The sequence below is a fragment of the Gracilinanus agilis genome, chromosome 2 (assembly GCF_016433145.1).
Source record: "Gracilinanus agilis isolate LMUSP501 chromosome 2, AgileGrace, whole genome shotgun sequence".
NCBI lineage: Eukaryota > Metazoa > Chordata > Mammalia > Didelphimorphia > Didelphidae > Gracilinanus > Gracilinanus agilis.
The window spans coordinates 284,890,076-284,904,150 of NC_058131.1; the positions used below are offsets into that span (position 1 = coordinate 284,890,076).

At 45.6% G+C, this 14,075-nt stretch overlaps 1 protein-coding gene across 1 annotated transcript in view; it reads left to right on the forward strand.

Annotated features, from left to right (window-relative positions):
- Positions 1-14,075, forward strand: part of FAM102A (family with sequence similarity 102 member A) — a 43,659-nt gene extending 29,584 nt beyond the window's left edge. Inside the window, exons 4-11 of the mRNA XM_044664069.1 lie at positions 2,192-2,308; positions 4,269-4,315; positions 4,833-4,981; positions 7,031-7,135; positions 7,568-7,757; positions 8,473-8,594; positions 8,892-8,961; positions 10,174-14,075. Of these exons, the coding sequence (XP_044520004.1) occupies positions 2,192-2,308; positions 4,269-4,315; positions 4,833-4,981; positions 7,031-7,135; positions 7,568-7,757; positions 8,473-8,594; positions 8,892-8,961; positions 10,174-10,219 (846 nt within the window). The 3' untranslated portion in view covers positions 10,220-14,075. The remainder of the gene's footprint in view (positions 1-2,191; positions 2,309-4,268; positions 4,316-4,832; positions 4,982-7,030; positions 7,136-7,567; positions 7,758-8,472; positions 8,595-8,891; positions 8,962-10,173) is intronic.

Genomic DNA, 14,075 nt, shown 5'->3' on the forward strand with positions numbered 1-14,075 from the left:
ATCTGTTATCCCCATCATTCCTGAGCCAGTCTGAGTCAGAGAAATGGCATTGCTGTGCTGTATTATGCCCAAGGGGAATTGGCCTGGCCAGAGGAAGAGAGGGAAATGCCTTTGGCTTGACCCTCTCATCTCTGCTCAGCAGTTGGGATGGTGCTGCCAAGGGCACATCCTTTAGTTGGGCAGGCAGCCCATTCTGTTTATTCCCAGCTGGAGGTCAGGAAGAATAGTGGAGCTAGGACCAGCTCTTTGCCCTATCTCTGATGTCATGGGAGTGGAGAAAGCAAGGGACCCTGGTACGCAGCCAGGTGAAGAAGCTTTTAAAATGGACATTTATCCATCCTCCTGACACCTCTGAGAGCTGGATGAGAACAGTAGTTCCTAGCTGGGAAAGAAAGCCACAGTTAACCTGAAAGTTCACGGCCAAATAACATCCTTCTCCTTCCATCATTCAGTACCTCCAGCTAGTCTTCCCCTTTGGGAGGCTTCTCTTTCTAGAAAACCTCGGCACCTGGATCCCTCTAGAGAACAATGCTTGATCAGGATGAGGGGCAAGGAGGGAGAATGCAGGGATGCAGGCATTGCCCTGTTTTAGGTATAGGGTCTGTCCTTAGCAAGTCAAGGTGAATGCTACCTCTGGCATTCCAATAAAGCTCTTCCCCATGTTGTCCCTTTAAGTGGAGTGAATTATTCTCAGAAAATTATGAAAAATGCTTCAAATACTGTGCCATATGTCTGATTGGAGATCAGTGTTTTTTTGTCTCTAAGGTAATGAGCTAACTCACTGAAATCAAGAGCCTCTCAATTTGGAGACCCCACCCACTCTTCCTCTACCTACTAACTCAAAATGTGTGTGGGTTCTAAAAGTGTCCAATTCAATCCAAAGCACTACTTGACTAGGCCTTATTAAGCTTCCCAGAATTCACTTACCATTGCCTTACCAAAATAAGAAATTGGGCACCAACATAAAGCCATTCTTCAGCTTCTCCCTAAGAGTGTGGAGATTCAGCTTGAGCTGGTGCCACTCTGCCTCACCACAGATGGGCGTTATTTCAAAATGGCCCTCATTGGGCATTTTGGTAGAGGGAAATTATACTGTCTTGACTCAGGGGATTTTTGTCAACTTGGGTTTTCCCCCCTGCTTTTACTTTCTTCCTTCTCAACCACTTCTTTCACCACCCTTCCCTTTTAACTCCCTTTTCTATCATCTCTATTAATGGCTCTGGTTATCTTTTTTTTTTTTTCTCTTAAATCCTTAACTTCTGTCTTAAAATCTATGCTAAGTATCAGCTCCTAGGTAGAAGAATGGGAAGCCTAGGGTTAAATGACTTGCCCAGGGTCACCCATCAAGGAAGTATCTGAGGCTAGATTTGAACCCAGGACCTCCTGGCTCTAGGCCTGGCTCTCTTCTTATTCATCATAGGTTATGAGTAATAATCTATTGAAAACATTTAAGCCTCCTTTCTTCTCTGCCTGTTCTGACAAGTTAATCTGTTATTCTCTACCAGATACTCTTCTGTAGTTGATCCTAAAATCTCTGGAGTTCTCATATAGTGGGGAGGTGTTGAGTTGTGTCCAGGTGTGTCCAACCCAAGGAACAGTCACCCAAAAACCTACAGGGAACTAACTGCAGATATAGAGCTGATTCTTTTATTTTGTGACTCGGCTGCCCCCAAGTCCAGTAGCCACTTCTGCCACTACTGGTGGTTGCCGACAGACCTTGTTTCTAGGGAACAATGTGTCAGTTTCATCGACAACAATATCCTTTCATCTCTTGTCATCCTGGCCAGGGTGCATGCTGGGAAGACTGAGGACAAAGAGGACCTTATTATGTGGTGTGGATGTGTGATTCTGGTTTTTTTTTTTTTCTCCACATCTTTGACCTAGTGCCTTCCCTGTCCTTGGTTATGCAACAGCCCCAAGGCAGTTTAACACTTTCCTGGCTGCCTCAGAACTTGCCTTTCCCCTTCCTTCCCAGACCTCCAGGTTAACCTTACCTAGCTTCCCTGGGCTGAAGCTGCCAGACATTGGCCTTCAAGAATCTCACAGTAGCTCAACTACTGCCTGCAGTGCTATTCTTAGCCCCTTTCTTATCTTTTTTTCCAGGACACCTGCTTTTTGCTTCATTGACTGACCATTTCCTCTCCCTCGACCTGTTCTCTGTACCCCACCCCCTCCCCTTCCTCTCTTTCAGCTAGGATTTGCTGACCTGAACCTGGCTGAATTTGCTGGCTCTGGTTCCACTGTCCGATGCTGCTTGCTAGAAGGATATGATACCAAGAACACCCGGCAGGACAACTCCATCTTAAAGGTATCTCCAGTGATGGGAAGACCAGGTTCTTCTGCACCCTTTTCTCCTCCATCCTCCCCTGCCCTCCTTACTTCTAACAGTCTGTACGGCTATGATAAAATCAGATAAGAACCACATAGTTTTGAAGCTGGAAGAAGCCAGAGATAGATCATAGATTTGGATCTGGAAAGGACCTTTGGAGATATATGGATCCATCTCCTTTGTTTCGCATATGTGGGAACAGACCTAGAAAGGACTTCCAAAGGACTTTTCCTTAACCTTTTTAACTTCCTTGGGTAGTAAGTACTCAAGAAATAAAATGAATGAGAAAGCCAATTTGTCCATTTCCCTGGTATAAATTGTGATTTCCAACCCCCTTCTCCTCCCCCCTTCCCCCCAGGGAGGAGTGGTTTTGAAGGGTGACAGAGTCACCTGGTCTGTATTCACATATCCATCTCTCCCAGGCCCAGCCACGTGCTGGCAGAGGCTATTAGAGGAGGCAGCTTCCTCTGAACTCTGTTGTCTTGGCTGCCTCCCCCAGGAGAGAAGGACACGAAGGGCTTCCTCCCCCGGAGGAGCCCAGTTCCTCCTTGCTATCCACACCCTTCCATCTGCCTAAGAAAACAATCTGGTCCCAACAACATCCTCCTTGAGCAGATAAAATACGAGCATGTTTGTCTCCCTGGAGAATCTGGGGGATGTGTAGGAGTAGGGAGCTAGCTGGCAGCCCTGACTGCCAACATTGGACAGCTACCAGGCTACCAGGAAAAGATGAAGGGTTCTCAGGATGCTCCATGCTGGGGCACGTACACATTTAGGCCCTGTGGTCAACACTTGGGCTCAGAACATTTGATGTAGGGGGAGAGGTTTAATCTTTGTTTCTGAACTGAGGAAATTTATGTTAAGAGGAAGGAAAAAGTAGATAGGAAAAGAAATCTGAAAATAGAGAACCAAACTTTTAGTAGTCTTTGTACTTCCGAAGTACAGAGACAGATACAGAGGTTAGTCGGGAATCAGGTATGCATTTCAGGGCTAAAGAATCTAAACAATCTGGCAAGCAGGACTGCTCCAGGAGAATATCTCACATGAGATGGTAGGGATTACGAGGGAGGAGGCAGCTCCACAGTTCTGGATCAGGGTCTGGAGCAGAGGTTCCTAATCTTTTTGTGTGTATCTCTTTGATGGTAGGGTGAGACCTACTGATGATCCTTTTTCAGATCAGTGTTTTTAAAAACACAAACTCTAAAGTATTTATGTTTACAGAGGAAACTAATAGTATTGAAATAGAAGATATCAGAATATTTTTTTAGAAACCCAAGTTCACAAATATCAGGTTAAGAATCCCTGGACTAGAATATGAATGAAACTTCTAGGTCTTTGCCTTAGAGGAGGTTCAGATTATTATTGGTTGGTAATAATCATGGTTAATAAGAGGAGGTTCTGCTTATTATTGAGTAGTGATAAACCTATGAGGCCTAGAAATTTAGGAGGAAAGCATTGTGTAAACATCCCAGGATTATAAATGTAGGTGAATTAATATTTGAAGGGTTAGCTCCTTTTTCACAGATGGAGAAAGTAGGTCTCAGTGAAGTAAATAATGATAACAATATCTAATGCCTTTACAGTTTGCAGAAAACAGTGCATGTTAGCACATTTGATTCTCCCCACCATCCGTGGTGGGGAATAGCTGCAATTATTATCATCCCCATTTTACAGATAGGAAACCAAGGCTGAGAGAGATGAAGTGTCTCTCCCATGGTCACACAGCTAGTAATCATCATGGTGGTATTTGAACTCAAGTCTTATTGACTCCTTATTTAACACTTTTACCCACTGTATCACTTCACCATATCTCAGTGAAATTAATTTACTCATAATCACCCAACCAGTAATTGCCTGAATAAAGATTTGGTCTAGCACACTTTCTTTATACCCCTCTTCCCTTCCTCTGATTCTGATGGCTTCACATTTCCCATAACAGGTCACCATTGGAATGTCCTTGCTCTCTGGAGACCCCTGCTTTAAGACGTGAGTTTTTGGTGGTGTATCATACGATCTGGGGGGATAAAATGTTGAAGTGATGGGGCAAAAGTCTCTATCAGTGGCCAAGGTAGTGACTTGAGGATGGTCATATTGGGGAAAGGAGAAAGGGGGAAAAGTTCAGGAGACTTACATTAGAAGGGGAATTCTTATAGAACCTGGATCTTATTTTCTGTTTGTATCTCGGTGTTTAACACAGTGCTCTTTGCACATGTTGAATGCTTAATAAATGCTTCCCCACCCCCCCCATTCCTTCTAGTTCTACCTGGAAGCATTAGTAGACCTAGGAGATTATAACTTCCCTCAGTTTTCATTAGTTCTCATGGCTTTTGAAAATCCAAGGTTCTATAGAGAAACTGGAAATGGGGTGTTTCTACTTAAGCTTTTGGCTATTTTTCTAGTTTAAAATATTCCCTGGGGACTCCCTTCAGGTTAAGATTCAGAGAGCCATGGGCTAGCAAGAATAGCAAGAAGGTTTTGTTACTTACCACCTCTTGCTTTCCAGGCCACCTTCCACAGCCAAGTCCATCATCATCCCCAGCCAGGACACATCCCTGCAATTGACCTGTAAAGGCGAGGGTACATGCAGCAGCAGCTCCACTACCCTCACTGGGACTCGGCAGACCAAGGCGAGACCCACCATCCTTGGATCAGGTAACAAGTTTAGCCTCTCCTCTTCCTGAACCTTTACTGTGTCACCATTGGCAAATTATTGACCTGCTCTGGGCACCGACTTTCCCAAGTGTCAGATGAGACATTTGTTGCATGCTTCCTAGAGGAGAAGAAGACTTAAGAGTATAATATTGTACATTAGAGTTGAAAGTGCCTCTATTAGACCAAAGTCTATAAGGGCAGGGAATAGAGTCTTACCTGAGTTTCATATCTGTCCCAGCAATTGATGTGTAGAGTGAATGATTAAATAAAACATTCCTTGGTAGAAAATCAAAGACACAGGCATATGAGACATGCCTGTGTCTACCAGTCTCAGAGCTCCAAAGGACTTTTACAGTTTTCTTCTAATCTAATTCTGCAGTTTAAGAATATGTGAAGTTGGTGCTTACCTTCTCTTTTGTCTACTCACAAAACTTTGCAAATGCTGTCTTTTTAAAATGATGAGATCAGATCCCACTGAGCCCCATCCACTCAGTGCCTTGAGGGCTAGGAACTGAAACCAGTGCTCCTTAACCCAGGGCTCCTTCCATGGACCTATCAGGTTATTTCTGTACTTGCTGTTGTTGGTCAGGCTCAGTTCAGCATGGAAGCAAGTTCATAAAGAGCCAGCCTATTCAAATAGGCCAAGCCCCTCAGCCTTACCCTCAGGATTTCAGGAGATCAAGTTCTCAGGGATACCATGTAAAACTAGGTGCACTGCCCCTCTTTCTGGATTATTAGTCTTGAATGGTTGGTGGTTGTTCTGTCATGTCTGACTCTTCTAGATCTCATTTAGAGTTGTTGTTTTTTTGAGAAGATACTGGAGTGGTTTGCCATTTCTTTTTTCTAGCTCATAATATAGATGAGAAAATCTGAGGCCAACAGGTGAAGTGATTTGTCCAGATAGATATAGATATAGAAGAGTCTTTTTAATTCCAAGCCCAGACATCCATCCACTGTGCCATCTAGCTGTCCAGTTAATAAATGGGCCATTCAGGCTGGGGAAAGAGAAGTCTCTGGCAAACAGAGTCCTGGCTCTTGTGAGGGAGAAGGAGATGTGGAGTGGGAATGAAGAGGGGAAACAGTCTTTGGGAGCTTTGGTAGCTCCTATGCGTCATCTTAAATATGAGAAGCGGTGAGTTATTATAGTGGATAAAATGCTGGAGTGGAGCCAGGAAGACCTGAGTTCTAATGCTGCTCCAGAAACTTACTAGCTAAATGATTCTAGGCAGGTACCTTTTAACCTCAGTTATAAAACGAATGAACATATGAATGTTAGTATTATTAGATATAAAAATACCACATAAATATGAGCTGCTCCTTTTGTTTGTATTATTACAAAATATTTCCTGGGGCAGAGAGGCTGTTCTTTCAAAATTCTGTCTCTCCCCTCCTTTCCCAGACTTGATTTTCTCCTGCATTGTAGCCATACTTTTCCTCTGTTCTGTTCCTTCTCCCCTAAAATAAGCCCCTGACCTTTTCCCCATAGAAAACTCCTAATATCCTCTCACTCTCTCCTCCTCAGACCTCCCTCTGGTACTGCATTTTCTGACCTCCAGAGGTAGACACCCTGGGGAGTGCTGGCCCTGGCTATGCTTCTGACTCAGTGAAACGAACCATGGTGCCCTTCACTCTCCCTGTTTGTTCAGCAGGGAGTGGGAAGGTTGGGAGGGGAGAGTCTTTTAACTTTACATACTTCAAAATTCAGATAAGAGCTTTCTGAAAAGCTCTGCCAGGAAAAGGCCTTTGTAACTCTCAAGTCCTGGTCGCTTTGGTTAGGACTCCTGAATATTGCCCAGAGAGCTTAGAAGTCTGGGCTCCTTGTTCCCTCTGACTGCTCTCCTAGCAGTGACCATGGACTCTTAAACATGTGTTGGCCAGGAGCGGGGGTGCTGGGACCCTTCTCACAAGAAAGGGAGGACAGAGAGACAGAAACAGAGAAGAATAGAGAGAAATAAAAACCAAGAGTGCAGGAAATCAGAGTCTCTGTCTCTCTATTTCTCTCTGTCTGTGTGTCTGTCTCTCTCATGAACTTTAATGCTTTCTTCCCAGGGGTTCCTGAAGAGCCAGATCAGAACTTGTCTAGCCCAGAGGAAGTGTTCCACTCCGGCCATTCCCGTAACTCCAGCTATGCCAGCCAGCAGTCCAAGATCTCTGGTAAATAATAATACTAATAACAATTCTGAACACAAGCAGAAAAGTGCTTTATATGACTTATCTCACTGGGGCTTCACATAGGTTTGTGAGGTTATTGCTTTGGGTATTGATCTCAGAGGTTAAGAGTGACTTGCTCAGGCCCATACAGCTAGTATATGTCAGAGGTGGAACTGGACCCCAGGGGTTTTTGACTCCACGGCCGGCTCTTTGCCCGCTGTTCCTTGCCACTTTTCTTTTCCTATTTCTTATGGATTTAAGAGTCAGCTTCAAAGTTGGGAGCAGGCCTTCTATAAGTTTGGGGGAGACCTGATGACTTCCCGTTATGTGTGCCCAGCCAAGGAGACCCTTCCCTAGTGGTCACCTCAACCTGACCATAGGGAGAGGTGGTCACCAGTGCTTCTTTGTCTCTTCTCTGTCCTGCCCTTCTCCCAGGTTATAGCACTGAACATTCCCGCTCCTCTAGCCTGTCAGACTTGACTCACCGAAGAAACACCTCCACCAGCAGTAGTGCCTCTGGGGGCCTCAGTATGACTGTGGAGTGCCCTGAGGGTGAGCGAGAGCATAAACCAGAAAAGCCCCCACGGCCTCCTAGACCTCTGCATTTGTCAGATCGATCTTTCAGGTAAGATTGGGGGTAATGTAGGGGAGTGAAATGGGGTAAGAGCTAATTGGTTAATGAGGTGAAGACACCACTGAGTCTCTTCCTAGAATTCATTCCTGGTTCTGGATGGGAAACAAAAATTCTAGGGCCATCTTGGAATGATAGTTCACATTTCTAGAATGCATTAGGGTTCAACTTCTGTGAGGTAGGATTATTATCTCCATTTTACAAGTGAAGAAACTATGGTTAAGAGATTTAAGTGTAAAGAGACCCAAGAGGCCTGAGATTATGATATTTAGAACTGGAATAGGTCCTCAAGATCATTTAGTCCAATGCTATCAGGTAATAAATAAGGAAACTGAGGACCAGCAAGGGGTAAGTGACTTGTTTAAGGTCACAGGAACCCAAATCCCTTGATGCTAAGATGGGGATATAATGGAAGAAATATTAGACTTAGATTCAGAGAACTTCTATCTAAATTCTAGATGTGCCACCACAATCTCAGGCAAGTCTCTTCCTCTCTTTGGACCTCAGTCTCTTCCTCTAAAGAATCAAGGGTTTAGACAGGATGCCCCAGCTCTAAATTGCTACAATTCCATAATCTCCTGCCTGGTATTCTTAGCATTCCAATACCATGTGGTGAGCATCAGCAGTGTTTCTCCTTCAATTCAGAGTTTTTCCAGCTAGATTTACTAGTGTTTGATGTTTCATTCATTTGGCTCCATTCTCCTGCAAGGAGGAAGAAGGATTCAGTGGAAAGTCACCCAACTTGGGTAGATGACACGAGAATTGATGCAGATGACATTGTGGAAAAGATCATGCAGAGCCAAGACTTTACAGATGTCAGCAACAATGAGGGTGAGTTACCCCTGAGGGGAACTCACCTGCCCATCCTTCTACCAAACTTGAGCCAGTGCTGACAGTGAGTGGGATTTGAGATAGGAGTAACAACTGCTCCCAGCTGCCTAATAGGACCCCTAGGAAAGCCCAACCACCTTCTCTTGGTTGGGATGTGATGAAATGGGATGGGAGATCTAAGGGGCCTGGATGGGAAGAGATGGATAGGTCAATGGGATGGGATGGATAGGCAGGCTCTCTCTGGAGCCCATCCTGCCTATGAGTCCTCTAACCCTGGTCTACCCTTTCTTCCCACAGACAGTAACCTGAGGTTGTTTGTGAGCAGGGATGGCACCACCACCTTGAGTGGCATTCAGCTGGCAACCAGGTACAGTGTTTCCTTATTCACCCAAGTTGTGTGCCTGGCACCAACAAATTAGGCAGGCTGGTGGTAGTCATCCTTCACTAGGGAGAAGAGTGAGTTAATAGATGGGGTGAAAGGGAATATTGCCAATGAATTTGGCCAATTACAAAGATAGGAACCCATTGGGCAAAACACCATAGTGAGCTTTCTTGATGCTCTGGATTGGCCTGAGATTTCCTTTCCTGATGGTGTAAGGAAAATTCTGGCAGAATGGATCATGTTTAGGCAGAGTTTGGCATTTATGTCTTCAAATAAACAAAATATTTCCATATAATAAATAGTGTGTTATGAGTGAAAAGAAAAATAATTTTAGAGTCCAGAAGACCTGGCTTTAATCTTGACTCTATCACTACCATTCTGATCTTGGATGAGTCATTTTCCCCTCTGGAGTTCAGTTTCCTCACTTATAAAATGAGAGTTGGACTAGACAGTCTTTTTAGGTCCCTTTCTAGACCTAAGCCTGGTGAGGCTGTTGGGAAGATTTGACTAATGTGCCTGGGGAGGACTTTGTCATCCTCTGTTGGTCAGAAACTGGAACTACAATGCTCTGAACTGACCTGGGCCCTTGGAAGCAGGACTAGAGAACCAAGCTTCTTCCTAATTCACATTTCTAAAAGGGCATTTCTTCATAAGAAGCCTGAGGTCAAGTATCAGGGCCCCATTTTATGGATGGAGATTCAAATCTGCCCCGGTAGAGACTAAACCAGAGCCAGTGTAGGAACTGGTTTCAAATCCAGAGGTCTCTTTCCACAGTGCTGTACCTGCCTCCCAAGCTTTAGGGCTGGAAGGAACTGTAGATAGCATTTTTTTTTAAAGTTCAACCCCCTAATTTTTACAAGTGGGGAAACTGAGGCTCAGAGGAAAAGAAAGGACTTAACCAAGGTCACAGAATAAATTGGCAATAGAGTCAGGACTAGAATTCAATTTGGCAAAAATTTATGAAACTCCCAGATTGTGTAAGGCCTAGTTGTCAGGTACTGGGGATTCAAAGACTGTCTCTTCCTGCAAAGTGCCTTACCTCAATCATCATGTCTCAATGTATGACTATTTGTCAAAATCAGGCTCTGTGGGCTCCACTCCCCCTTAGCTTCCAGCTTCTCCTGGATGTTCCTGGCACAACCTTGGGATTTGATGAGCTTCTAAACAGTTTTTCTCTCCTCCACCTTCCTCCTACAGAGTCTCCTCTGGAGTTTTTGAGCCTGTAGTGATTGAAAGCCACTGACCACCATGATCTGGAAAGCAGGAACCGCCCTGCCCTTGGGCATTCTGACCCGAGTCATTCCAGAAAGGAAGGTTCCTTCATTTTCTGGGGACCACCTCTCCATCTCTACTTCCTGTCCACTCTCTCATCAGAATTTTGCACTCCGGACCAGGCCTGAGGCTGGGCTGCCCCAAGCTGGCATTGGGCCCCCTCCTCATCATCTAGCTCTCCTCCATCCTCTTCCCCAGACCTGACCCATCTCATCTTGGTATTCTTGAGAGTATTTCCCAGGACCCTTGCTGCGGTCTGATTGTACCACTGTGAATATTCTCCAAACCACTAAAGAGCAGACATCGAGGCAGGAAGAAGAGCCCCAAGGCAGCTTGGCCTAGCCTTATATACTCCAGAGCACCCCATAAACGGATCCTTCCTCCTTATAGGAAACTGTTGGGCCAAGTGCCAATTCAGAAGGCAAAGGGAAGAGGTAGAGTCTGGTGAGGGAAGTAATTCCTACTGCAGGACTATAGGCCCACTGCTGGGCAGGGTTGTGGCCTCATAAAAGTGTGGATGTGGGCAAGCACCCTTCCCTAAAAGCTGGAGAAAAGGACTTGTGTTTGGCCCAGCCTGCCTGCTTGTCCTGTTCTGCAGTGCTGGTGCTTCTGACTACTTCTCTGGAGGATGTGTGTGTGTGGAGGGTGAGAATCTACCTACCCCATATTTCTCCCCACCCTGGAAATTGTATGAACTGGTCACCCTGGAGTCATCTCTTGATTCCTGCCACTAACAACACTCCGGGGAAGAAGAGATTTGGAGAAACTGGAGACACATCCTAGAGCTGGCTGCCAGGCTTTCCTGCTCTTAGCTCTGTGGTTCTGAGCTAGACTGTGGCTTCCCCTGCAGCTTCCTCTCTCCCTTCTGCTCAATACCTTGCTCATCTTTTTAGAGCTTTGAACCCTGACTTCCTGCTTCTAGGAGGTCGGGGCCCTTCAGGTGGACCTGCTAGGTGGCCTTTGGTAGACCTGCCTTTCCCATCCCTAGCTTGTCCTGGCCTGTGCCACATACTTTCAGCTTATAAGCTATCCCATTCTGACGCCTCCCTCTTCCCTTTTGAATTTGCCTGCCTCTGTTTCTCAGAGGCTCTCTGCACTTTGCACATATTTCCCTAGCAGAGCCTTGGGGGGTTGGCAGTTGGCCTGCCCTCTCCCCACCCCAACAATGCGCACATATCCTTCTACCAGCCCCCGCTTCCTCCATTGTCTCCCCTTTATGAAACCTATGCTTCTGCCTGCTGGCCAGGTTGACCAAACATCACTGGCCCATCAAGCCCCTCCAGTCTCCTCATCTGTCCAGAATTGGGGTGACCACTTAAGACAGGGGAGAGCAAACTGCCCAGGTGGTAACTTTCAGCCCCAAACTCCCCTTATCGGGGTAGGGAACCACCTACTTTGACTTTGTTTCAGCCCTCCTGGGTAGGCCTGTGACAGGTTCACGTCCCCAGGTGGGTAAAGTTCAGGGCTTCTTTCCCTTCCTACTCTGTAGCCCCTGGTGTACTCTCTGCTTGGGGCTGGGTCTTAGGCAGTTGATGCAACAGAGAAATTAAGAAAAAAAACCATACCAAGTGGAGGAGGAAGGAAGGGAGAAGTGTCCATACGAGCACTAGGAGGCCGGAGGTGTTGGAGGAAGGACCTATGTCTCTTCCTACAGGAACAGGAGAAAAGAGCTTGTCTCCTCAGCAAGGCCAGCTTGGTGGGCCATAGAGCCTTTATAATCCCCAGAGGTAACCCCCACCTGCTCAGCCTCAGTTGCCGAGTAGGAAGGGGATGCCTTCCCCAGCTTCCAGGGGAATGGGTAGGAGGAGGGGTGCTTCTTCAATTACAGGCTGGAGCTGTGCTCCCAGCAGGACAGCCCCCTCATTAGCCCATGCTCCTGGTGTCCTGGGTGTCACCTCCTGCCACTGCCAAAGCTTCTGTTCTTAGCACTTTCTCTCCCCACAGCAAAGGCCCAGGCTGGAAGATAGAGCCTGTGACCTCCTCGCTCAAACCACTGGTTTAACTTTTTTTTTTTTTAATTTCAGTTGCCAAGTTGTAATTTTTAATAAACCCAGCAGGCTGGTGTTTGGTTTTGGGGACGGGTGGGAAGGTGGTTGTTGTTTTTTTTTTTTTAAGTTGATAATGTTGGTTTTTTTGCTATTTTATTCCCCAAAAGAGAGAGATCATTTTCCTAGTTTCCTTCTCTTCCTTGCCCTACCACTCCCCAGGGGAGCTGTCTGGTCAGGACCGGGCATGCAGAGAGCTGGCCCTCTCTCTTAGATGGGGAATATGGGCAGAACAATTTTTCTCAGCAGTGGGAATAGAGCTGGGCTCTAGTCTCCACCCTATCTTCCTCTGGTCCCAGGAGGACTCAGTTGCCCTTTCTGTCCTACATCCTTGTTTCTGGAACCCTGCTGGGATGGGGATGGGGGTGGGGGGAGGATTGGTTCCAGATTGATTCCTTTCATTTTTCTTTTTCTTTTTTTTTTACTAACATTTTAGAATACACTTATTAGACTTTTCCTGCCAAGTCAGGACTGAAAGTTTGTTAAAGAATTGTCCTAGGTTCAGAAAAGCCCCAGACCCCAAGGGAGTACTCTCTCTCTTTCCCCTTCTCTTGTGAATGACTAGCACTTTAACTGGGAGCTGACACTGTGGGGGGTCCCTACCCTCCCTACATTCCTTTCTTCTTTCAACAGTTTGGTCTGACTGAGGTCTTAATATACACAAACTTGATCAAGGAGGAGGGATTTGTGATATTTTAATGTTTTGTTTTGATGAGTGTGCAGCTGGCCTCCACACTCACTGGGAAAGCCCAGGGGGTCCAGTGAGATGGGGGTACAATGCCAATCCCTTTGGGAGAGCACCCTTAAGCCTGGTGGAGATGCCTATCATCTACACCTGCCTCTCCTACCTCTACCTCTCTCAATTGGCAGCTTCAGGACTGGGCCCAAATTCAACTGCTCTCTTTTCTTCCTTCCCATTCCCCAGTCATCTAGCAGGGTTATTGCTGTTTTCTTAGAAGCAGCAAGAATAGATGGGAGTCCAGGATAGGAAAGGACCCTTCAATTCACGAGAGTCTGGAATTGGACCTATATAGCTGATGATTCTGCCAGGAGCAGTAAGAGCCCAAAGGCCAGAGAAGAAAAAAACCAGCAAAGTAAAAGGTTTTAGACCAGAGAGAACCTGAGGGAATTTTAGGTAGTTAAGGACAGAAAATTAGATGAAAACTGCACTGGTCCTTTTAAAATTATTAGTAAAATAATCCCTTCCTCACCCCCATCTCCTCTTAAGGTAGTAAGTATCCTTTCTGATACCTGGACTTCAGTGGTTCTAACTAGTGCTGTCAAAGCTTTAGATTCAAATTCTATATATAGAGATTATATTAGAGATATTTTTGGAAAGGGGATAGGTCTATGCAAAACAGTTTGGAAATCTGTGAGAGTTTTATCTTTTGTTACTCAGAGATCTATCTAAAAAAGAATAAAGTTCTAGGTCCTCACCCCACCCCCACTCCCTTTCAATCATTAGTCCCATCCCATGAGTAACTATCATGGGGCAGGTGTCTAGTTGGGTTTGGGTGATTCTCAGCTTTCTCTGTGCAATGGTCTCCATCATTTTTAAATGGGTGGGAGGAGGGAGGGAGGGAGAAAGACAGGAGCTTAATTCTTTTCCCTCGTTTCCCTCCTCCCTTTATGGAGTATCTTTGCCATCTTTGATTCAACTGACGGTATTTGTATTTCTGTATCTTGTTCCTATCATAGAAGACTACAGTGTAAGGGGAAATCAGTCTTTTGTCAAATTGGCGTTATGATTTGGGGCCAATTAAAAGTTATGGGGTTTTGTTT